The following is a 23,369-nucleotide window of genomic DNA, read 5'->3' as shown; positions in this document are numbered from 1 at the left end:
TGTGAAGGATTTCAGTGGGAGTGTGCAGTCGTTTGTTGAAAGATACAGAATTGAGTCCACCCCGACCGTCAATCACCGTTGCACATTAGAGTCAAGTCAAGAGTGTTTTATTGTCATATGTCCCGGATGGGGCAATGAAATTCTTACTTGCTCCAGCACAACAGAATATGTGAATATATGTAAACATAGTACATAATGGGGGAAGAGAAAACAAACGTTTACTATATTTGTTAGTTATTTAACTTTTTTTTGCCAGCATCACCAGGCACCCACACCACCTAAAAGCACTAATAAAGGAGCGTTCCCTCAAACTCACACACGCACACCGTCCCCTCCCACACGCACCGTCCCCTCCCACACACACACACACACACCGTCCCCTCACACACTGTTGCCTCACACACACTGTCCCTCGCCCTCATACGCACCATTCCCCCCTCACACTCTCTGACAGTCTTGAGCAGACAGCCACATCATACTTCCTTTATTGACGGCAGCTTTGGGTGGTCCCGGCCTTACCCGGCCCGGCCATAGGTGGCCGATGGTTGGTGCAGGAGGGGTGGAGGCTCAGAGAGGGGCAGCAGGCAGCGGGGAAGGTCAGGCTCACACACACTGTAATCACTATTATAGGAACCTTTCCTCACATCCAGTGGGGCACTCACTGAAATCACTATTATTGTCATGATCCCTCACCCCAGATCCATACACTGACATCACCATTAATGGAGTATACCTCATACCAGTCTCGCACTCACTGACATCACACACGGGCTCACACACACCGACATCACCATTAATGGGGCATACCTCACACACGGGCTCACACACACCGACATCACCATTAATGGGGCCCTCCTCACACACGGGCTCACACACACTGACATCACCATTAATGGGGCGTATCTCACACACGGGCTCACACACACACCGACATCACCATTAATGAGGCATACCTCACACACGGGCTCACACACACTGACATCACCATTAATGGGGCATACCTTACACATGGGCTCACACACACACCGACATCACACACAGGCTCACACACACCGATATCACTGTCGAGGGGCCATTCCCTCAAATCAGTATCGAGAGCGTTGTGATCCGCCTGGAATTTTAGTGATATTACTCTTGCGAACTCACCTCCCAATGCGCCATGCCAGTCGTTAGTGTAAAAGCCGAGGGGAACGTGAGAATCTCTGCCCCAGCACTGGCAAGAGCCAATGAGATTTCTGGAAATCGAAGATCGTAACAAATAGCAAGTCCAATCTGTGGAAGAGAAGAACAGAAAGTGGCATGACAGGTACACAGGGTGCTGAAGGCCTTTATCAGTCAGAGAAATGAGTGTACTGTGGGGATATGATGTCACATTGGTGAAGCCACACTTTGAGTATGGTGTGTAGTTTTTGTCACCCTGCTATTGAAAAGATGCCACTGAGCTGAAACAAGTGCAGGGAAGATTTACGAGGTTCTTGCCAGGACTCGTGGAATTGAGTTATAAGGAGAATTTGGGCAGGTTGGGACTTTATTCCTTGGAACAAGGGAAAATGAGAGGTAGTTATAAAAGTGTATAAAATGATTAGGGGAGTAGATAAGGTGAATACACACAGTTCCTTTCTCTGGGTTGGGGAATCAAGAACCAGTGGGGCACAGGCTCAAGGTGAGAAGGGAAAAATGTAAAGGGAGGCATGGGGCAACGTTTTCATACATAGGTTAATGCGTGAACGGAACGAGCTGCCAGACAAAATGGTTGAGGTTAGGTACAATAAAAACATCAAAAAGACATTTGCACAGGTATGTGGACAGGAAAGGTTCAGAGGATGTGGGTCAAATGCAGGCAAATGGGATGAGCGTAGATGGCATCTTTTTGGCATGAGGTAGTTGGACTGAAAGGCTTGTTTTTGAACTGTGTGATTGTGACTATATCAGACACAGAGTGAAGCTCCCTATGCACACTCCCAGGGCAAGGGGTCAGAAACTTCCTTTACACTCCCAGTCATACCCTGTCTCACTTACCTTGCCTATTGGGGTTGTAACAGGAGGCTCGATCCGAGGTCCCGGGATGGTGGAGCTGCTCTCCTTGAGCGAAACCTGACCTTGGATATCCACATCAAACAGGTGGGTCTTGCGATAGAGGCCGGCAATCTCTCCTACAGACAGCAGGGTTAGTGTAAGCAGGAGGGGTGTGTCAGTGACGGGGGTTCATGTCAGCCCAACATGGCCCACCCTCTCCCCAGCCCAGTGACAGCAAGGCAAATGTGTGAAACCACCAGCGTTGAAGAGTCGCCAGGTTTCCGCGTCAGGCGGCAGATTGCCAGCAGGATATCTTTGGTCCATTCCAGAGTCACTTCCCATCCCTGGCAGCTCTGGTTTCCCCCTCAACCTCCCCCGCTGCCCCACCCCCCCGGCTCCCCCTTACCTGAGTCATTGAGCAACAGGTGGGTGTTGTAGATCCGTCGCTCCCGGTCCCAGTCAGGACCCTGCTCGTGGAACCCTCCCAGGGACAGCCACACACCAGACTCCCTGTGGACAGACACATCAGCAGTGAGAGAGAGGGAATGATGGGGAGAGGGAGTGGCGGAGAGAAGTTAAAGGAACAAGAGGGAGAGGACAGACGGGTGAAGTGCAGGAGGAGCATGAAGGGAAGGAGAATGAGAGGGTGGAATGGAGTGAAGGGGACGAGGTGGAGAGAGGTGAAGGGGGAAGGGGGGAGAGGAGTGATGGGGAGGAGGAGGATGAGGATGAGGGGAGGGAGCCGAGGATGAGAGGGATGAAGGGGGAGGATGGGAGGGGTGAAGGAGAGGATGGAATGAGGGAGAGGGGATGTGATGAGGGTGATGCGGGTGGAGAGGCAAGGATGAGAGGGGTGAAGTGGTGGATGGGTAGGGGGTGAGGGATCCCCCTGGAGGGGAGGTACAGGGCCCCTGTCTCACTACCTGGCCAGCTGACGGTAGCTCCCCACCAGCTCTCCCTCCAGGCTCTCGGCGAGACGCAGCATGACCTCGGTGCTGGACGAGATGTGATCGAAAGCCTCGGGAAGGAAGACCATACGGGCCCCTCGCGCTGCCCCCTGCCTCACCAGCTCCCGGCACTCCCGCAAGTTGTGGTCCTTGTCGTCGGTCGAGGACAGCTGGCACACGGCGATCAGGGCCTTCCTCGCCATGGACATGCCTCTGGCCCTGCCCCAGAACAGCAGAGGCAGTCAGTACACACCTCCCCTCGCCGGGCCTACACCCAAATACCCCCCACCACATACCCCTGGCCCACATACAAATACCCTTGTGTGCCGCACACCCCTCTCACCCTCGTCAGGCCTACACCCAAATAAACCCCACACCATAACCATTGTCCCATACGCAAATACCCCAACACACTGCACACTTCCCTCTCACCCTTATCCAGATACCCCCTGCCCCCCCCCCCCCCCACTCTCCCCCCACCACCCCCCTCCCGTACCCCCGGCCCACGCACAAATACCCCGGCACACCACACACACCCATCTCACCCTCGCCCAGCCACACCCTCACACCCAGTACGTTTTGCTAACAACAACGCCTTCTGTGCATCAATGCCCCCGCCTCTCTACCCCTCTCACTGCCATCCAAATCTCTCTCTTGTGCGCAAATACGCCTCCAGTCCACACGCAACTGGCCACATATGAACTTGCCACCTGCGTTAAAGGAACAGCCCCTCCCATAGCCAAATGCCCCACATCCTGAGCCTCGTCAGACCTCTAGTTCCACCCCCTCCCACCCCCCAATGCACAAACCCACACATGTGAGACGTAACAAAGCCATCAAAACCCATCTACTTTGAAAATTTGAGGATATTCAGTCTGTTGACAAATACTCTATTGACCTTCTACACGTGTGCTAGAGAGCATGTTGACTGGTTGCACCATGGCCCGATTTACGTTTAGATTTATGATTGTCACAGGTACCGAAATACAATGAAAAGCTTTGTTGTGCATGCTATCCAAACAGATCAGTTATATTATACATAAATGCAATCAAGTCAAACTTAAGTACCATAGATAAGAGCAAAGGGGAAGGTACAGAGTGCAGAATATAGTTCTCAACATTGTAGTTTAGACACAGTCCAATGACCACATTAGGGTGGAGGTGAATCAGAGTTTATAGAAGAACTAATCAGGAACCTGATATAAAGTGGAAGCTGTTCCCGAGTCATGTGGTGTGCACTTCCAAGCTCCTGTGTCTTCTGCTGAATGGGAGCAGGGAGAATAAGGGATGACCGTATCGGGACAAGTCATTGAATGTCCTTGGCTGCTTTTCCAAGGCAGCTTGAAGTGCAGACGGAGCCTGTGGTGGGAAGGTCTGGTCTGTGTGATGGGCTGGGCTACATCTACAACTCTCTGCAATTTCTTGCGGTCTTGGTCTTCCCAACCTAAGCTGTGATGCAACCCAACAGTATGCTTTCGACGGTACATGTGTAGAAGTTTGTAAGAGGCAATGGAGACATGTCAATTTTTTTCAGTCTCCTCAGGGAGTAGAGATGCTGGTGTGCCTTCTTGGTTGTCGCATCAATGTGGCTAGATCATGACAGATTGTTGGTAATACTTATGCCAAGGAACTTGAAACTCTCAACCATTTCCACCGGCACCATTGATGCTGATTGGGGCATGTACTCCACAATCTTCCCGAAGTCAATAACAAGCTCCTTTGTCTTAGTGACATTGAGGGAGAAGCCAATGAGGAAGAAACCCTGTTTACTATTTCTTTCCTGTACTCCACCTTGTCATTGTTTGTGATCTGGCTCTTCACAGTGGTGTCATCTGCAAACTTGTGGATGGACTTAGAGATGAATTTGGCCACACAGTTGTGAGTGTATAGGAAGTATAGTATGAGATTGAAAACGCATCTTGTAAGTATCAGTGTTAAGAATTATTATGGAGAAGGCGTTATAGGTTCCTATCCTCATTGGTCTGCTAGGATCAGAAAGAAACATTGAAGATTCAGTGGTGGAGCCTGGGGATCAAACTCCCGTAATTCCCCTAGGGTTCCGAAACTGGCCTCAATTTTGAGAGTTGTTTGGATGGATTTATATCCGTTGAACCCTTGTCCTGGAGACATCGGGAACTATCGCATTGGTAACCCCTTAAGGGAGATCCCCTCTCAACTAAATAGGAGTCCTATCCAGTCTTTCTTCATTGTCTAGGTCTGGTGAACCGTCTCTGCACTCCCTCTATCATAAAGATTTGGTGCAATAATGTGGTTCAAGACCCCCAAGGGCTCCTATAAATCCTTTTGCAATGAAAGTATACCATTTGGGCCTGTGAATGAAACTAATGACTGGGTGAATGACCCTTTAATTTATTCAGATTTTTTTTTTTCTACCTACTTTCCACAAAAAAGGCATTGCTATTAGCATCCTCCTGTCTTAGCAAGCTAATTATTATTGGTTTTAATGGCAGATTTTTTTTTCTCTATACTTAAAAAAAAGGCATTGCTATTAGTGTCTTAGCAAGCTCTTATTGGTTTTAATGGCAGTGGAGCTGGATATTTGATGTCAGTGGAGCTGGAAATTTGATATGTGTTTTTCTCTCTACCTATGGTTTTCAAAGTAGCAGGATATTTCACAAATTTACTGTAATATAACTTTTTAGGGATGAGCTAGTGGGATCATACATTTATGATTGGCAACACTGGAGGATCGCTGCAGGCAACTGTTGAAGTGTAACATTACTTTGTGTTGGCAATTTAGCTTCTTTTCTGCTAGAACTAGAATTCTATATATATTGAGTGTACTTTAATCTACCAGCACTCATTTGCATCAAGCCGTTGGAATGTTTTTTTTCTCATTCTAATAGAATGATTTTCCAACTCCAGTGGTAATTAAACTTCTTTTTTTTTACACCTAGTTTTCTTTACATATTTTTAGGATGTTCAAAAAGTTGAATAAAATAAACACTTAAGAAATGAGTTAATTTATGTTTTTTGCTCGTGTGACATTATATATAGAATTATACACAAAACAAAAATTACCAAGAAACATAAGAAAATTTAGTTGAGGGTGAATTACATTTTGTGATAAAGACTCAATGGTGAATGACACATAAATAGTTTAAGAAGCACTGGTCTAGGTGTTCCAGAGATGAATAGAGGGCCAGAGAGATGGCGTCCGCCATGGACCTGTTGTGGCAGTGCATAAACCAGTTGGGAAATTGGAGCTAATGTGCACCGTCACCAGTCTCATTAAGCACTTCATGATGGTGGATGTCAGAGCCACTCGATGGTAGTCATTAAGGAATGCTGACTTACTTTTCTTCGGCACCGGGATGATAGTGGTCTTTTTGAAGCAGGTGGGGTCCTCAGTATTGGAGTCGTAAGAGATTAAAGATGTCTATCTTTAAAATTAAAGATCCACAGTAATGGTTGGTACAGGTGCACCAACATTGGTTGGTGGCATTCCACCACCGCCCTTCTGTTCAAAACGGGGCATGCATTGAGTTACTCAAGGAGCGCCCCATTTTTGCCAGCCCTACTGCCTACTTATGTTTTGTAATCTGTTATAGCATGCAAGCCTAGCCACAATCTACAGCGCAAACGCCCAGGAACAAAGGAGAATACGAAAAGTGGTGGACACTGCCTAGTCCATCAAAGGTACTGACCTCCCACCATAGAAAGGATCTATAGGAGGCACCGCCTTAAAAAGGCACCTGGCATCATCAAAGACCCACACCATCCTAGCCACACATTCAATTCACTCCTACCATCAGGAAGAAGGTTTATTGAATTATTTATTGATTGTATATTTAAGCATGTAGTGCCTGTTATGCTGCTGCAAGTAAGACTTTCATTGTTCTGTTGCCGGTACACATGATAATTAAACACTCTTGACACGTAGCATTTTGGGAAGATAAACCAGGGCATGACTTGCACAAATAATGCCAGGGCCCTGTGGAATGTTGTCAAATAAAGGGACCTAGTTCCCTGGAGGTGGCAAAACAGGTACATGGGGTGGTGAAGAAGATATTTGGCACGCTTGCCTTCATCAGTCAGGACACGGAGTACAGGAATTAGGACATCATGTAATAGATGTACGTTGTTGTCAAGACCAGATTGGAGTATTGTGTGGATGAGGTCATCCTGCTATAGGAAGAATGTTATTAAGCTGGAAAATATGCCAAAAGCACAGAGATGATTTACAAAGATATTACTGGGTCTGGAGACCTTGTGTAATAATAGGCTGGATCTTTTTACCTTGAGCTTAGGAGGTTAAAAGGTGACCTGATGGAGGTTTACAAAATCATGAAAGGTGTACATAAATTGAATGGTCATACTCCTTCCCCCAGGGTAGCGGGGTCTAAAATTAGGAGGCACAGGTGAGAAAAAGATTTAAAGGGGCATGTGGTTTTACACAGCCAGTGCCGGGCACATGGAATGCGGTGCCAGAAGAAGGGAGGAGGCGAGTACAATTACAATTAAAAGACTGACAAGTGCATAGATAGGAAATGGTTCAAATGGTTATGGGCCAAATGCAGGCAACTGGGACTAGCTCAGGTGGACACCATGGTTGGCATGGATATGTTGGGCTGAAGGGCCTGTTTCCGTGTTGTAAATCCCCATGACACTATACCGCTCCCATCCCACTGCACACAAATAGCTCCCCTTACGCAAAGATGCCATCCTGCTGTGTTCCCTTCCTCCCCGAAACACCCCTCAGTGTATTGCTGGCAATGGAAGCACAGAAATCAAACGCAAACATCCGTCAGTAGTGGGAGGGGTGGGGGGGTCTATTGGCGGGGGTGCAGCATGAGATGGTCCATCAGTAGAGGGACCGTTGGTGGGGCGTTTGTCGGTTAGAGATCTGGCGGTGGTGGGGTGGCAGTAGGGGTGCAGCAGGAGAGGACTGTGCAGGTTGGGGATCACAGGAAGTGAGGATAGGCACAAGGTTGGTTAGGGGTACGGTGCAATGGGTGAAGACAGGTTCAGGTGCAATTTATGGAGCAGCAGAGTCAGGGTGGAGAAGCACTGAAGGGGCCATGGGCAGAGCCTGTTGGAGAAAGATCGAGGGCACAGTTAGAATGGTGAGAAGGTGGGGTTAAGGGGAATGGTCAAGGACAGAGGGAGGTGGTGCAGGGGTCAAGGGGCAGTCAGGGTCATGTGGAGGTGGGCTCATGGGATGGAGGCAGGGTACCGAGAAGGGGACAGACACAAAATGCTGGAGTAACTCAGCGGGACAGGCAGCTTCTCTGGAGAGATAGAATGGGTGACGTTTCGGGTCGAGACTCTTCGGGGTCAGGGTATGAGAATGTAAAGTCAAAGGGAAGAGTAAGAGTGATGAGTTGGGAATCAGGATAGTGGGAAGGTGGGGTCTAGATAATAAACATTTGGAGGGAGCTGGACTGTGGCCTGGGGACAGGGGCGGAGCCTGAAGTAGGGGCGGGACTTGGACATGGGGCGGGGCCTTGTGAGGTAATTTATGCAGATTAATCGCATCTCCCGCCCCCATGTGCAAATTATTAGCATACGACCCGTGCCCAAGTCCTTGATTGGTTACAGCAGAATATATTAATAATTAGCCCCGCCCCTCCTCAGCTCCGTGACGTCACTAAGAGCGGCCAGGGGGAGATCCGGGTCCTCTCCGTAGCAGCCCACCTCATCAGCCTGACTAAAAACAAATTACTTTGCGCAAATCAAATAGCAAACGCTCTACAGATTCGTCGGAAAATATTGGCTAGTGCGACGGCATCGGAAGAATTACCCGCGAATTGCTGTGACAGTCGGTAGAAGAAGCATTGGCGAGAGATTAAAATGGCGACCGGCGGTGACGGTTGGGGTCCTGATGGGTCAGGTGGCCGACGCCGTGCCGAAGTGGATAAACACCCGCACGGCGTAGAATCGGTAAATGTTGCCACGTGGGCACGGCGGGGTTTGACCGGACGATGAGGCGTTAACGACGTTCCCGGCTCCGCGCTGTGGCTTGGCCTGTGCTTTATTTCATCGCCCCCTTGAGCGGGAAGGTCCCGACAGGCGAGCGCGGTGGGCACCCGCTGGGGGAGGGTTTATAAAAGGCGGCGCGCTGGTGGCCGGCGTAGTCGCCGCCTCCTTGGGATGGCGAGTGGAGCAGCGTCAGGGTTGGGTGCTGTCCGGCCCCGAGCACCAGGCCCAGCCTCTGCCAGCGGGCCCAGCCCAGAGCAGGTGCTGGCCGGCTTCAACCGCCTGCGGCAGGAGCAGCGCGGCCTGGCCGGCAAAGGGGCGGAACTGGAGCAGGAGGTTGCGGAGCACGGGTGGGTTGATGAGGGTGGTGGGAGGAGGAGGGGGATGGTGGGAGGAGGGTGGTGGGAGGAGGAGGATGGTGGGAGGAGGGTGGTGAGAGGAGGAGGATGGTGGGAGGAGGGTGGTGAGAGGAGCAGGATGGTGGGAGGAGGGTGGTGAGAGCAGGAGGAGATAAGAGCTGCCAAGGGAGCGTTAGAATTGGGTAAAATTTAAAAGTGTTAAATACTTTGACAGGTGCACGGATAGGGATAATTTGGAGGGAGGGAAGGAAAATGGGACTAGTCACATCTTGGTCACCCTGGAGAAGTTGGGCCGAAGGTCCTGTTTCCGTGCTGTGTATCTGTGACCAGGTTGTGGGGGAAGACCTATTTTTTGGGGGAGTTATTTGTGAGGGTAGGGGTGGCATGGTGGGCACCGAAGATGGGAGGGAATGAGGGTGGTGGGTTCACTGAGTATTGGGTCGTGTGTTCTGTCCAGGGGAGAAGTAGCAAATGTAGGGGGAGTGATGGACGATCGAGCAGACACTTCAATCGCATCTTCTCTCTACCCCTCCCAGACTTGTCATTGACACCCTGGCAGAGGTGGACCCCAGCCGCAAGTGTTACCGCATGGTGGGGGGTGTACTGGTGGAGCGGACGGTGAAGGAGGTTCTACCAGCGCTGGAGAACAACCGCCAGCAGGTGAGGAGGAGGCCAGGATGAGGTTCTGAGATCCCCTCTCCAGTGTAAACCCATCTATCCTGGGTCATGGTGACCAGAACTATCCCCAGGATCAGGCTGGGATCTAACTGGTGTTGGAATGGTTCCTACACCCCCTCCCTGCCCTTGTAGTCTGAGGCTCGTCTGAAGGAAAGTGAATGGTCATTAGTTCTAATCAGTCCTCGCTGCCTTGCATCACCTCTCGTCTTGGCATTGAACTATATTTGCTGTTTTTCCTGCACCATTGCTCTGCATTCCTGACCCTTTTGCCTCACTGCCATCCACATGGATAGTTTTTCTACTGTCTGCAAACTTCTCCATTTTGCTCCCTGTTTTAAATTTAGCTCTACTATGATCTAGTTTGCTTAGAATAACTGATGGCATAAATGTTTTTGTGTTTGCTTTATATCCAATGCAATAAAGTTGCTGTAATTAAGAATTTGTTCTGGTTCATATCCAGTGCATATGAGCCAGTTACAAATAAACACTTGACTTCTAAAATTACCAGTGTCCACAACACGGAGCGAGGGACTGATCCTATGGTCCATCTGAAAACCACTTTAGATTCACAAACACCCACCAGCCATTCCTTCTGCTCCCTCCCACTGAGCCCTTTGGATCCAATCTATCAATCGCTTTGAATCCTGAGACTTTCACTGGATGCAGCTGACAATGTGATTAGTCATCTCCCACAGGCAGGGAAAGGGAAAGTCCAAACTTGGCTGTCCCAGTTAATGCCTGGGATGTTTTCCATTGGCGGATCCACTACTTTGTTATAGTCCACCTGGACAGTTGGTTTCTCTGCTCCTTGAAGCATCCCACTGCTCAACTCTCCTGCCCCAAAGTGAGATGCATACCTGAACATTAGTGCTACCTTCCAGTGCCCGAGATCAGGGTTAGTTCCCGACTTTGGGTGCTGTCAATGTGAAGTTCGCACTTCTTGCGACCATATGAGTTTCCCCAGGAGCCCAAATGTTCTTCCATGCCCTAAAGACCGAGTCAGACTGAGGCTGGAAATTGTCCCCTTATGTGGGTGCGGGGTAGAATGTAGAGAGTGGCTGGGAATATGTGTGGAGCATAAACTTGGAATCATGTGAATGGGTGGTTGTCAGTCAGCATGGACTTGGTGGGCTGGTGGGCCTGCTTCTGTGTGTGATCGCCCCGATACTGGTTATGGACACGGGATTGTGTGTTAAAATGTTAGACCTCAGTGTCACGGCAGTAACCTCCACCATATTGAGGAATCCCAATGCACCAGCTTTCTCCCTGTCAATGCACCACGGTTCCCCTGCCACACCGCTGTCCTCATGCCTGTGACCCTGAGCCACACTGTTGACCCCTGCCCATGACCATGAGCCACGTTGATGTCCCCCCCGACCATGACCCTGTATCCCGCTGTGTTAACGCTGGTTTGTCCATTCCTGCAGCTGGTGAAGCTGATTGAGACGCTGAACGCCCAGATCCAGAGCAAGGGCCGTGAGCTGACTGAATACCGGGAGAAGTACAACATCAGGCTGATGAACGAGGAAGACCGGTCGACCCGCGAGAACGACTCCAGCGGCAGGACGGGGGGCACGGGGGTGTTGGTGTCCTAGCCGGGCCCCGGTGGGCTCCCCCACCCCCGCTCCCTCCCTGGAGGAGGAGCAGATTAGGCTCTGGGCCCTTCCGACTGGGGAAGGCACCGCAACATCGCTCCTGGACACTGGGCTCCTGTCTTGTGTGGCACAGGGACCTAAATTACTCGGCCCGGGGTTCCTGGCACGGTTCTCCATTACATTGTTGTGTTGTAACGTGTGCATCTGTTAATGTGCTTATTAAACTGTGTAGTTGTAACCAGGAGCCTCTGACTTTTCTACCACATACCCTGCCTTTCCCACAATTGGGCTTGAGCTCCCTTGTGACAGGCTGGGTAAAGGCTGAATGGTTGCCGCCTGTCCAGGTGTTAGAGTGGAGATGATAGAGCATTCTCTGCTTGGGGACCCTATCACCAAGGGCAGCCAATGATGGACATCAGTGAAGGGATGCTGGTGGGACCAGGGCCAGAGTAATGCTAGCATGCCTGGGCTGAAACATGGCTAATCCAATATTCGGTCAGTAGATCGCCCTGGCTGCTGATCGTTGAAGGCGCGCGCGGGTCCTCCCCATGAGCAGAGGGGAGGAAGCTTTCCTTGCCCATCCGGACTGCTAGCACTGGCTGGGCTTCAGTGCAAAGGATTGCTAGTGCTGCTGGAGAAGGTTGAGACAGTCGGCAGGAGAATGGCTCGGAGTAGATGTTCAGTTGAAATGTACAGTCGTCCCCACCCATGTCCCCACTCCCTTCTGTCACCCCCACTCTATTGAAATTAATAATCAAAATGGGTAGAGATTGTGAACAAAACGTCACGTTCTGTATATCCTTGAGTAAAACAGATTTTACGCCAGAATCGCCCTAGAACCTAGATAGAAACAGAACTGCAGATGCTGGTTTAATACACAAAACCACACAAAGTGCTGGAGTACCTCATCAGATCAGACAGCATCTCTGGAGAATATGGATAGGTGATGCTTTGGGTCCAGACCTTTCTTCAGACTGATATGGTTTGTTGGAGTAACTCCAGCACTTCTGTCGTTTCACCGTAAAAGTAGGCGCCGATGCTGCTGGTCTGCACCATGGAGCCCTTCTTCACCGGCTCCGGTACCATGCGGTTGATGCAGCTGTTGTAGCCCCTGGCTGGCAGCAGTTTCTTCAGGTTACTGCCACTGACAGCATGTGCTCAGTCACCGTGGGGCTCCCTCCCCTCTCACCAGCTGCTGCTTCTTCCTGCCGATTTGTCTGTTTCCCCTCCATTGCCACTGGAGCTGCCAAAATCTTCCATCTTGGAATATTTCAGCAACTGGGGGAGAAGGTGGGGGTGGGGATCAGACTGAGCGACGACTGACAGTAAGAAGTGGTAGCTGGTGAGAGGGGTGGGAGCCCCATGGTGACAGCACATCCTGTTAGCGGTGGAGGCCTGAATAAACTGGAGGAGCAGCGAGCCCGGACGATGCTTTTATATCTACAATGCGGTCGGAAAGCCTTCGCCATCCTCCCATTGCAGTAACAGGTCATTCAGGAAACCGGACCACCTATTGTGTGTTTACGCAAGTGCGAGTTTCCATAACTCACGCTTGTGTATGTCAAGGTGTGCCTGTACCTCCAGGTGATTCTGTTTCCTAAACATTAACTGGAATTGCCTCAGTCATAAAGGCAGAGCAGAATTTGAGATATGTCCAGGAGAACGTTTTGATGCAGTGTGTAGCTGGGCTAGCGAGGGAAGGAGCATTATTGGATGTTGTTTTGGGGAAACAATTGCTCGGGTTGTGGGAGTGTCAATCAATATATTTTAAAGTGGTTGGGGAGAAGATCAGTGGTGGACCAGAACTGAACAGTTGGGCAGGCTACAACTTTATTTAGAGCACAGGAGGCTATAGGGTGATAGAAAATAGGTGCAGGAGTAAGCCATTCGGCCCTTCGAGCCAGCGCCACCATTCAATATGATCATGGCTGATCATCCAAAATCAGTACCCCGTTCCTGCTTTCTCCCCATATCCCTTGACTGCTGGCACTTGGGATACTTGCCTTTGTTAGAGGAGGCATTGAATACTGAGAGCAGGGAGGAGGTGCTGCATCTTGGTCTGACCTGAACTGGGTACTGGAAGGGAGTGGAGCACTGTGGAGTGCAGACCAGATTCACCAGTATATTGAACAAAACACATGGTGCTGGAGTAAGTCCGGGCCAGTGTCCATTCTCCACAGATGCTGTCTGACCTGCTGAGTTACTTCATTGTGTTTTACTCACTGCCTTATGCCTTCACCAGGGTATTGCCTGGGATGGAGTGCTCCAGTTGTGTGGAGAGGCTAGGTCTGTGGTCCCTGCAGCAGAGCAGGTAAGAAGAGACATGACTGATATAGACTGACGAGGGTTATAAATGGGGTAGACAAGGAATCGTTTCCCCATATCAGAGCTGGATGAAACAAGAGCACGTAGATTTAGGGTAAAGGGGTGAGATTTAGATGGGATCAGAGAGTGGGAAGTACCTGGAACACACAGCTGGAGAGAGGTGAAACTAGAGTCAGTGACAGCATTTAATTGTCGAGAGAAGCAGTACAGAAGGCCAAGTGCTGGAGGACTGGATACGATTCCTTCCAACATTAATACGGATGGATGGCGTTTGGGCAATGTGGACCAAACGGCCAATATATGTGGTCTATGACTCGATAATGGCAAACCGGCCAGATGATAGTGACCCTGTAGAGTGTCCCAGACAGCAGTTTTATTTGAAGCAGAACGAGCGGGAAGCAGCCCGGACTCAGTGGTGGATCGTCAAGGTGTAGATGTCAGGGGGGCAGTGCTTGCCGTCTGGGCCCAGACCACCAATTACACACAGCTGCTCGCCCAGCACCACCAGCTGGTGTCCAACACGCCTCAACTCCACCTCGCTGGCAGGAAACTGATACCACCTCCCCGCAGAGGGTCCTGAGGGTAACATGAGAGAGAGACAAAGATCAACAAACAGTGCACTGTCAACCCTGTCGCGTCACACACCCCCGGTTCAGACACAGTTAAACTCCATCCACACCGTCCCGTGACACACTCTGGGGCCACGGGTCAGACACAGTGATGCAGACTGGCACTGCTCTGACGACCGAGAGGTTTCAAAGTAATTTTTGAAGTGTTTTTGTCGAAGGAAGAGGAACAGAAGCAGTGAGTTTCCAAAGATTGACATAACGTCGGACTGCGGAGACTTATCTTCAAAGGATTTCTCCTTTTAGTGAGGAATTCCAGCGCTTTTCTGGAGTGCCCTGGTAGTGGTTGGTGAATTGCCAATTGTACCTGGAGACCGGGAGTCGGAAAGAAGCGGCGTTTTTGGTTTCTAGCATGGTAACCCTGCTTCTATACCGTTTCGCCTGGGCATAAACAAGAGAAGGTACTTTTTGAATCCGGCAGTTTCTGGAGGCTCGGAAGACCTGGAAAAGGCCTCCCAAAACTGCTCTCGACAGAGAAGATAAGCGTGGGCGTTTTCCTTGCTCGGATGGAGAGAACTTCGGCTGCCATTTACGACTGAGACCGCTTTAAAGCTGAGACTGCTATTGTCTCTGTTTCTGGCTCAGAGCTACATAGCTGTGGTTTTAGCAGCAGTTTCAGGGTCATTCGAGGAAGGGCCTTACGTTGACGTGGGTTGGGGATCACATACGGGACCAATGTCCAAACCGGGTACCAGTGGACCAAGGAGGCAATAGCATTGGGTCAACACGATCTGTTTCAGAAGAACGCACCACACCCTCCACTAAGGGAAAAAAAGTTGTTCGGCACGGACTTGTAGGGCCGAGATGGCCTGTTTCCGTGCTGTAATTGTTATATGGTTATATGGTTATATGATTGCCTCGTCCGAGATTGGAGGGCGGATATGTGAGTTTATTTTAAAGTCACTGCAGGGGGTGGCCCGAGCAATAGAGAAGGAGCTCACAGTGGGCGGGGTCTTATTACCGGTGGAAACGTGGGTGTTCACCGTGAGACCAGTTTTCCTGCCTTGTGTTCCCACTTTCATCCGGCATACGTTCCTTCTTCCACACCTGGCAAAGCTAGGGGAAGATGCGGTCAAGGCTGACGAGGCTTATGCAGCCCTGACGCGACCCGCGCTTTAAAGGGATCCTGAGATTTAAAAGATCGGTTTGTGAATGTGGGGACGGGGTCGGGCACGGAGGGGAGTGTCTATGTTGAGCACGAGGGAATTCGCTCTCGCATGTTTTGGAGTTGGGGTTATGCGTGGTGTCATGCGTGCAGGGAGGTTGGACACTTTCGTAGGGATTGTCCCAATGGCCGGCTGTTGCAATAAATCCCAACGCGTATATGGAGTGTGAGAGGTTGCAGCCCCAGAACGAATATCTGAAGGGGCTGCTCCTCAAGTATTGCTTGCATTTTAGTTCCACGATTCTGGTATTTGGGCACAAGGCAGGGAGCGGGGAGGGTCGATCAGGAGGGTGGGATATCTCTGTCGATTTGCTCCTTCGCTGGACCAGGCAGCGGGTAGTCGATGGTCACACCAGAGTCGGCTGCCTGCCCCTCTTCCGGGCCTATGTCCGTGCTAGCATGTCGCTGGAGAGGGAACACGCGGTGTCCACGGGGACTCTGAAGGCCTTCCGTGCATTGTAGATGAAGATGCCATTATTGTATAACAATGATTGTCTGATGCAATGTGACTATTGAACATTGTTGTACCTTCTGGTACACTGTAATATATGTACCAGAAGGAAGGGGCAAAAATGAGTAAAGCTCCCTCTGCACTGTCCCTCTACACTGCCTCTGAGACTCACGTGTGTCGTAGATGTACAGGTCGCCGCAGATGGTGTCGACGGCCTTGTTGAAGCATTCGCCCCCGTGCAGCACCACGAAGGGGCCCACCTGCACCGCGGCGTGGTGTCGCCGGGAGGTCGGGGTGCCGGGAGTCACCACCCTCTCGCTGATGAGGGAGCTCAGCCTCGCCACTAGGCCTGGGGCACAGGGAGGCTGGGCCTGTGGACAGTTAGAGATGTGGGAAGGTCCCGAGTCAGACGTCCCTCAACACTGCCCCCTCCAACTGGACACCCTCCAACCTCTACCCCCCCCCCCCCATCACCCTCCAAACAACCTGCAAACACTCCCTCGCTCCGTTATCCCCCCCCTCCACACACACACACACACACACACACACACATACACACCCGGACCTGCACGCACCGCCCCTCCCCTCCCTGCTCACAGTCCATCCGTCACTGACCTGCACGGATCCCTCGTTCCAGATCCCGGCCACCTCGAACCCCTGGCTGTTACGCCCCCCGCACAGCAGCAGCTGGACGGTGCCCCCATCACGGCCCGGCCTCCGGCACAGGCTCGCTGAGTGTCCCGAGCGCGACGCGACTCGTGAGGCCTGCTCCTCGTACCTGGCGGGGGGAACAGGCTGTCACCACTGGGCATACTCCTGCCGCTCATCCTCCCTTCCCTTCCTCCCTCCTCCCGCTTCCCCCCCTCCTCCATCCTTAACCCGGTCCGCCCATGCTCCCCCACCATCTCCCCCCACCGTTCTCCTTCCTTAACCATATCCTCATTCCTCTCTCCCCCCCCCCCCTTCCTCTATCAACCATGTCCACCCTCCCGGCTTCCCCGTCCTCCCTCCCCTAACCGGTCCTCATCCCCCCCCCCCCCCCCCCCATTTCTTCTCTAGCTCCCCCCCCCCCCCACTGTTCTCTCTCTCCCCCTTTCCTCCATCCCTAACCCCCCACCTCCCATCCCCCTACCCTCCCTCCCCCCCTCCTCGCTCGTTCATTTGCCCCCTGCCCACTCACCGGTACCGACCCCGCTGGATGTCAACCTGCAGCTGGAAGATACTGGCGAACCTCCTCTGGGTGCGGACCCCTCCCTCGCGGCCCACCACCCAGAGCCGCCGCTCGGTCAACTGGGTGACGGTGTGACCACTCAGGCCAACAGGCGACAGGGTGTCTGCCTCCTGCTGCAGTGCCCTCCAGGTACCGGGCTCAGGGCTGCCCAGCTCAATGGCGTGGAGATCGGTAAGCCGTCGCCTGCCGTCCCAGCCGCCCACCAGCAGCAGCCAGCGCCCTTGCAGCACCGCCGTGCCGTGGTGACTGCGGGCCGGGCCTCCCCGCACCACACCCTCCACCACCAGTGAGGGGGCGAGGACCACCGCCTCGCCCAGCGGCCCCTCCCGCAGGTCCGCCGACTTGGTGCCCCCGTACACCACCAGCTTGCCGCCCATCACGTTGACGCTGTGGAAGGCCCGGGCCAGCAGCGGCGACGAGCCCGCCCTCTTCCAGCTCCAACGGACCTCAGGACTATCCGGGGCCCTGGCCTCTGCCGCTCCACCCTGCAACAGGAGGGAGAGGGTAGTGTCACCGGCCACAGACCAACCGTCTCACAGGTCAATCGGCACCACCGGACAGTCAGCCAATCTGCCTACTACTTTATCGTGCTTTACTAGCTTACAAGGAAGTCTCAAATTTCCCATGCCTGAGCACAAGTCCCATGCCTGAGCACAAGTCCCATGCCTTAGCGCAAGTCCCATGCCTTTAGCGCAAGTCCCATGCCTTAGCGCATGTCCCATGCCTTAGCGCATGTCCCATGCCTTAGCGCATGTCCCATGCCTTAGCGCACGTCCCATGCCTTAGCACAAGTCCCATGCCTTAGCACAAGTCCCATGCCTTAGCATAAGTCCCAAACAACTCTCACTAACTCCTGCGCCGTAGAAAGCATTTTATCGGGATGCATCACAGCATGGTTTCGGAACAGCTCCATCCAAGACACCAAGAAATTGGAGAGAGTTGTGCACCTAGCCCAGGCCACCACACAAACCAACCTCCCTTCCATTGACTCCATCTACAATTCACGCTGGCTCAGCAAACCCACCAGCACAATCAAAATTACCCTGCATCTTTCAAGGACACCATGCCTATCTCACTCAGTTTCTTTATTTCTGACACATCTGCTCTTAAGGTGAGGTTTTGCACTCCAGGACGTCTGAAATGTCCACCTTTTTCAGGCAACATGACCTACCACCACTCTGGTTGATGGAGCCCTCACCCAGGTCTCTTCCATTTCCAACACGCCTGTTCTTGGACATGTTCTTCTCAGGCAACAGAATCATCCTACCACAACTAGAGAGTAGTCCTGAACTAGTATCTCCCTTATTGATGACCCTCGGTCTATCCTTGATCAGACTTTACTGGCTTTACCTTGCACTAAATGTTATTCCCTTATTAATGTATCTGTACTCTGTAAATGGTTCGATTGTAATCATGTATTGTCTTTCCGCTGATTGATTAGCATGCAACAAAAGCTTTTCACTGTACCTCGATACATGTGACAATAAACTAAACTGATTAATACCCCTCCCTCCTAACACAGCAGTAACTGTAACATAACATCCCAACTTCTATACTCAGTACCATAACTGACGAAGGCCAATGTACCAAAAGCCTTCTTTACCGGCCTATCTATTTGTGATGCCATTTTCAGGGAACTATGTACTTGTGTTTAAGAAGGAACTGCAGATGCTGGAAAATCGAAGGTACACAAAAATGCTGGAGAAACTCAGCGGGTGCAGCAGCACCTATGTAGTAAAGGAAATAGGCAACGTTTCGGGCTGAAACCCTTCTTCAAACTATGTACTTGTACTCTTAGATCCAAGACTCCCCCAAGCTCTGCCATTCACTCTGAAAGTCCTGTCCTGGTTTCACTTCCCAAAGTGCAACACCTCACACTAATCTGCATTAAACCCCATTCGCCGTTCCTCAGCCCACTAGTATCAACATCTTGCAATAACTTTTGATAACCATCATCATTATCTGTAATACCGCCCACATTGTGTCATCTGTAAACATTCTAATAATGCCGTGCGCATTCCTATCCAAATTGTTGATATAAACCACAAACACAAATGGGCCCGGCACCAATTCCTGAGGCACACCACTCATTAACACCTCCAGTTTGAAAAAACTACCTTCCACCAACATCCTCTGCTTTCTTCCATGAAGCCAATTCTGTATCTAGGTAGCTAGCTCTTCAGGAATTCCGTGCAAACTAACTTTCCAGAGCAGCCTACTATGCAGAACCTTATTGAAAGCCTTGTTGAAGTCTATTTAGACAATGTATCTTTTAATCTTTTTGGTTCCTTCTTCAAATTCATAAGACTTGATACCCCACATGCTGACTATACCTATTCAGCCCCTGTCTATCCAAATGTATATGTACCTTGTCCCTCAGAATGTAGACACAAAATGCTGGAGTTACTCAGCGGGACAGGCAGCATCTCTGGAGGGAAGGAATGGGTGACGTTTCGGGTCGAGACCCTTGTTCAGACTGATGTCAGGGGGAGTGGGCAGCACAGAGATAGAATGTAGTCGGTAAGACTGGTGGAAGAAGTGGGGAGGGGATGGAGGAGAGAGGGAAAGCAAGGGCTAGTTGAAGTTAGTGAAGTCAATGTTCATACTGCTGGGGTGTAAGCTACCCAAGTGAAATATGAGGTGCTGTTCCTCCAATTTGCATTGGGCCTCACTCTGACAATGAAGGAGGCCCTGGACAAAAAGGTCAGATTGGGAATGGGAGGGGTAGTTAAAGTGTTGAGCAACTGGGAGATCAGGTAGATTAAGGTGGACTGAATGGAGGTGTTCAGCAAAACGATCGCCAAGCTTGGTCTCGCCCATGTACAGGAAAATAATTTCTGGAGAAAAAGAAAAGGTGGCGTCTCGGGCCGAAACCCTTCTTCAGACAGAGTCTGCGGAGAGGGAAACTAGAGCTGTGAAGAGGTACAAAGAATAAATCAATGAAAGGTGTGCAGAGGGGCAATCAAAGTCGGCAATGATGATCAGGGAAAGGTGGAACCCACAATGGTCCACATGGAGAAGGTGATAATGAGTGAAACTCAGCAGGACGACCGTGAAACTAGTACAATGACTAGGGTGGGGGTGGGTTGAAAAGAGGGGATGAGGAGAAATCAATATTCATACCACCGTTATACACTGCACAGGCAAAATATGAGGTGCTTTTCCTCCAATTTGCATTTGGCCTAACTCTGACAATGGAGGAGGCCCAGGAGAGAAACGTCACTTTGGGAATGGGAGGGTGAGTTAAAGTGTTTAGCATCCGGGAGATCGCGGAGGCCTGGGTGGACTGAGCAAAGGTCTTCAACAAAATGATCACCCTGTCTACATTTGGCCTCGCCGATATAGAGGAATCTACACCTAAAACAGCAGATACTGTAGGTGCAGGTGAACCTCTGCCTCACCTGGAACGACCACCGGGGGCCTTGGATGGAGTTGAGGATGGAGTTATAGGTACAGGTGTTGCACCTCCTGCGGTTCCAAGGGAAAGTACCCGGGGAGTGAACCATGGAGTTGCGGATGAAACAGTGTCTGTGGGAAGCGTATAAAATTATAAAAGGACTGGACAAGCTAGATGCAGGAAAAATGTTCCCAATGACGGGGGAGTCCAGAGCCAGGGGCCACAGTCTAAGAATAAAGAGGAGGCCATTTAAAACTAAGATGAGAAAAAACTGTTTCACCCAGAGAGTTGTGAATTTGTGGAATTGTCTGCCACAGAAGGCAGTAGAGGCCTATTCACTGGATGAATTTAAAAGAGAGTTAGATAGAGTTTGAGGGGCTAGCGGAATCAAGGGATATGTGGAGAAGGCAGGCACGGGTTACTGACTGTGGATGATCAGCCATGATCACAATGAATGGTGGTGCAGGCTCGAATGGCCTACTCCGGCACCTATTTTCTATGTTTCTATGAAAGGGATAGAGAAGGGAAGATGTGACTAGTGGTGGAATCGAGTTGGAGGTGGGGAACATGTCGAAGGATTATGTGTGTGCAAAGGCTGATGGGGTGCAAGCTCTGACCAGCCACATTGGTGACCGGCAGTTTGTCGAATTATTTACATCGAATTGCCTACCTGCCCCATCTCAGTAACCCTCCCCCCACTTAATCTATCACCCCTCATCATGTCCCCCCCCCGCTGATGTCCCCTCTCTGTCCACACCCCATGACCATTCATCACCCCAGCCTACCTCCCCTACACCAGACCCCCACCGCATAAACCCCCCCTCACTGCAAGCACCCACAACCCTCACACCACGACCCTGATTCCCCACCCACCACTCCTTCAAAATCCCCACTTCTCCCTCCATCCATCCTTCTCACTCTCCCATCTCTCTATCACACGCCATTCCTCCCTCTCTATCCCCCATATTATCCCTTTATGTCTCTTTATTCCTCTCTATATATCTTTCTCTTTTCCCATTGTGCCGCCCCCATCCTTTTCTCCCACCATCTGTCTCCTCCTCCCTACCGCCTTCCATCCTCCCCCTCTTCTCGCATCCCATCCCATCCTCGCTTTCTCTTTCCCTCCCTTGTTCTCTCCATCCTCCCTCCTCGCTCTCCTCCATCCTCTCCTCCCGCACCCCCCCCTCCCTCCCCCTGCTCCACCCTCTCACCCCCCCACTTCCCCACTCCCCCTCCCCCTGACCCACCCCTCCACTGCCTCATCTCCCGCCTCACCCCCTCTCCCCATCATCACCCCGCTCCCCCTGTCTCACTATCTCCTCCCCCCCCCCCACCTTACCTCCCCACCTCCTGTCCCTCCCCTCGAAGTGTCCCAATGGAAACATCACCTGTCCATGTCCTCCAAAGATGCTGCTGAATCCACTGAGTTACACCAGCACCTATTTTCCTCTCCTTGCTTCCCTCCCTCCTCACACTCTCCTTCCCTCCCTCGCCCACTCTCCCTCCCCCCTCCCCTCCACCATACCTCCTCTCCCTCCCTCCTTCCTCCCTCTCCCTCCCTACTCCTTTCACTCCCTCCTTTCTTCCCTCCCCCATCAATCTCCCTTTCCTCTCTTCCTCCCTCCCCTCCCTCCTTGCGTCCCCACCAAACATCTTATAGCTCCGCTATAAGATCTTTGCTTCCCATTCCCTCCCTCGACCTCATCCCCCACCCTCTCCCTCCCTCCCTTCTTCTTTCCTTCCGGTTCCCCCCCCCCCCCTCTTCCTCCCTCTCCATTGTTTTACCTGCATTTCTTGCAGCGCTCTGGTTGCCAGGCAACAGTTCCCCTGGAGAAATGCATTGACGCTTTGCAGCAGTGTTGCAAAGTGTCTGCATAACAACTCTGGTGATGGTTAGCCCTAGTCTCAGACACGGGCCGTGGGGGCTTGGGGTGAGGGTGGGGGGGGGGGGGGGGGGGGGGGGTTAACTCTCTCCGAAAGGCGTGTGTGTGGACGGGACAGGCGGTGAGAGGATTAAGAGCAGGTTCATGTTCCTTTCTTCTAGGAGCAGAATTAGGCCATTCGGCCCATCAAATCTATTCTGTTATTCAATCACGGCTGATCTATCGACCCCAATCTCCTGCCTTTTTCCCCCATAACCTTGTATGCCCGTACTAATCAAATCCAGTCCAGTAGACAGGACAGGCAGATAGTGATAGACTGCATTGCATTCAATGTCATGCTCAAGGTCTGAGTAAGACAAGTGATGACTGGTAGACGATTGGTATGTGGGACTGAGGTAAGAGAGCCATGATAGATACATGGCTGAGGCAGGGACAAATGCTCCAGGAAGAGAGCAGGCGGGGGGCTGTGTTTTCGATTAGGGACCACATCATGGTGGTAGAGAGAGGGCATCCCTAGGCGATGGTCCCGTGGGGGGTGTATGTGTGGAACTGAGAATGAGAAGGGGGTGACCACTTTGATGGGGCTGTACCCAGGCCCTGGTGGTCAGTGGGAATTCGAGGAACAGATGGCCAGGGAGGGCACAGATAGCTGCAAGGATGGTGAAAAGGATTTACGGGAAGCTGTGACTGAAGAGGGCAGCTAATGTCATCAAAGACCCACACCATCCTCTCCACACTCTCATCTCGCTGCTACCA

General features: G+C 51.5%; 3 protein-coding genes across 5 annotated transcripts in view; 1 reads left to right on the top strand and 2 right to left on the bottom strand.

Annotated features, from left to right (window-relative positions):
* nit1 (nitrilase 1) overlaps positions 1-8,867 on the bottom strand; it is a 14,398-nt gene extending 5,531 nt beyond the window's left edge. For both annotated transcript variants that reach the window (XM_055654671.1, XM_055654670.1), the window contains exons 1-5: positions 8,728-8,867; positions 2,940-3,182; positions 2,423-2,526; positions 2,020-2,153; positions 1,147-1,272 (exon numbers count right to left, since the gene is read on the bottom strand). In XM_055654671.1, the coding sequence (XP_055510646.1) occupies positions 1,147-1,272; positions 2,020-2,153; positions 2,423-2,526; positions 2,940-3,182; positions 8,728-8,762 (642 nt within the window). In that variant the 5' untranslated portion in view covers positions 8,763-8,867. The remainder of the gene's footprint in view (positions 1-1,146; positions 1,273-2,019; positions 2,154-2,422; positions 2,527-2,939; positions 3,183-8,727) is intronic.
* Positions 1-11,773, top strand: part of pfdn2 (prefoldin subunit 2) — a 48,389-nt gene extending 36,616 nt beyond the window's left edge. Inside the window, exons 2-4 of the mRNA XM_055654672.1 lie at positions 9,058-9,253; positions 9,799-9,922; positions 11,368-11,773. Of these exons, the coding sequence (XP_055510647.1) occupies positions 9,078-9,253; positions 9,799-9,922; positions 11,368-11,535 (468 nt within the window). The 5' untranslated portion in view covers positions 9,058-9,077 and the 3' untranslated portion in view covers positions 11,536-11,773. The remainder of the gene's footprint in view (positions 1-9,057; positions 9,254-9,798; positions 9,923-11,367) is intronic.
* Positions 11,774-14,031: 2,258 nt separating this feature from the next.
* Positions 14,032-22,552, bottom strand: LOC129708721 (kelch domain-containing protein 9-like). Of its 2 annotated transcripts, none has more exons than XM_055654669.1 (5): positions 22,516-22,552; positions 17,283-17,818; positions 16,718-16,880; positions 16,275-16,473; positions 14,032-14,436 (listed from the first exon to the last, which is right to left on the bottom strand). In XM_055654669.1, exons 1-5 carry the CDS (start codon positions 22,519-22,521, stop codon positions 14,270-14,272), a joined length of 1,071 nt encoding a protein of 356 aa, XP_055510644.1. In that variant the 5' UTR covers positions 22,522-22,552; the 3' UTR covers positions 14,032-14,269. The 2 variants fall into 2 exon arrangements, with proteins under 2 accessions (XP_055510644.1, XP_055510643.1); XM_055654668.1 differs by lacking the exon at positions 22,516-22,552 and adding an exon at positions 20,735-21,343.
* Positions 22,553-23,369: the final 817 nt, after the last annotated feature.

Source organism: Leucoraja erinacea, chromosome 24 (genome assembly GCF_028641065.1).
Source record: "Leucoraja erinacea ecotype New England chromosome 24, Leri_hhj_1, whole genome shotgun sequence".
Taxonomy (NCBI): domain Eukaryota; kingdom Metazoa; phylum Chordata; class Chondrichthyes; order Rajiformes; family Rajidae; genus Leucoraja; species Leucoraja erinaceus.
Note: the sequence above shows the minus strand (reverse complement) of the source record. Positions and strands in the feature narration are given on the sequence as shown.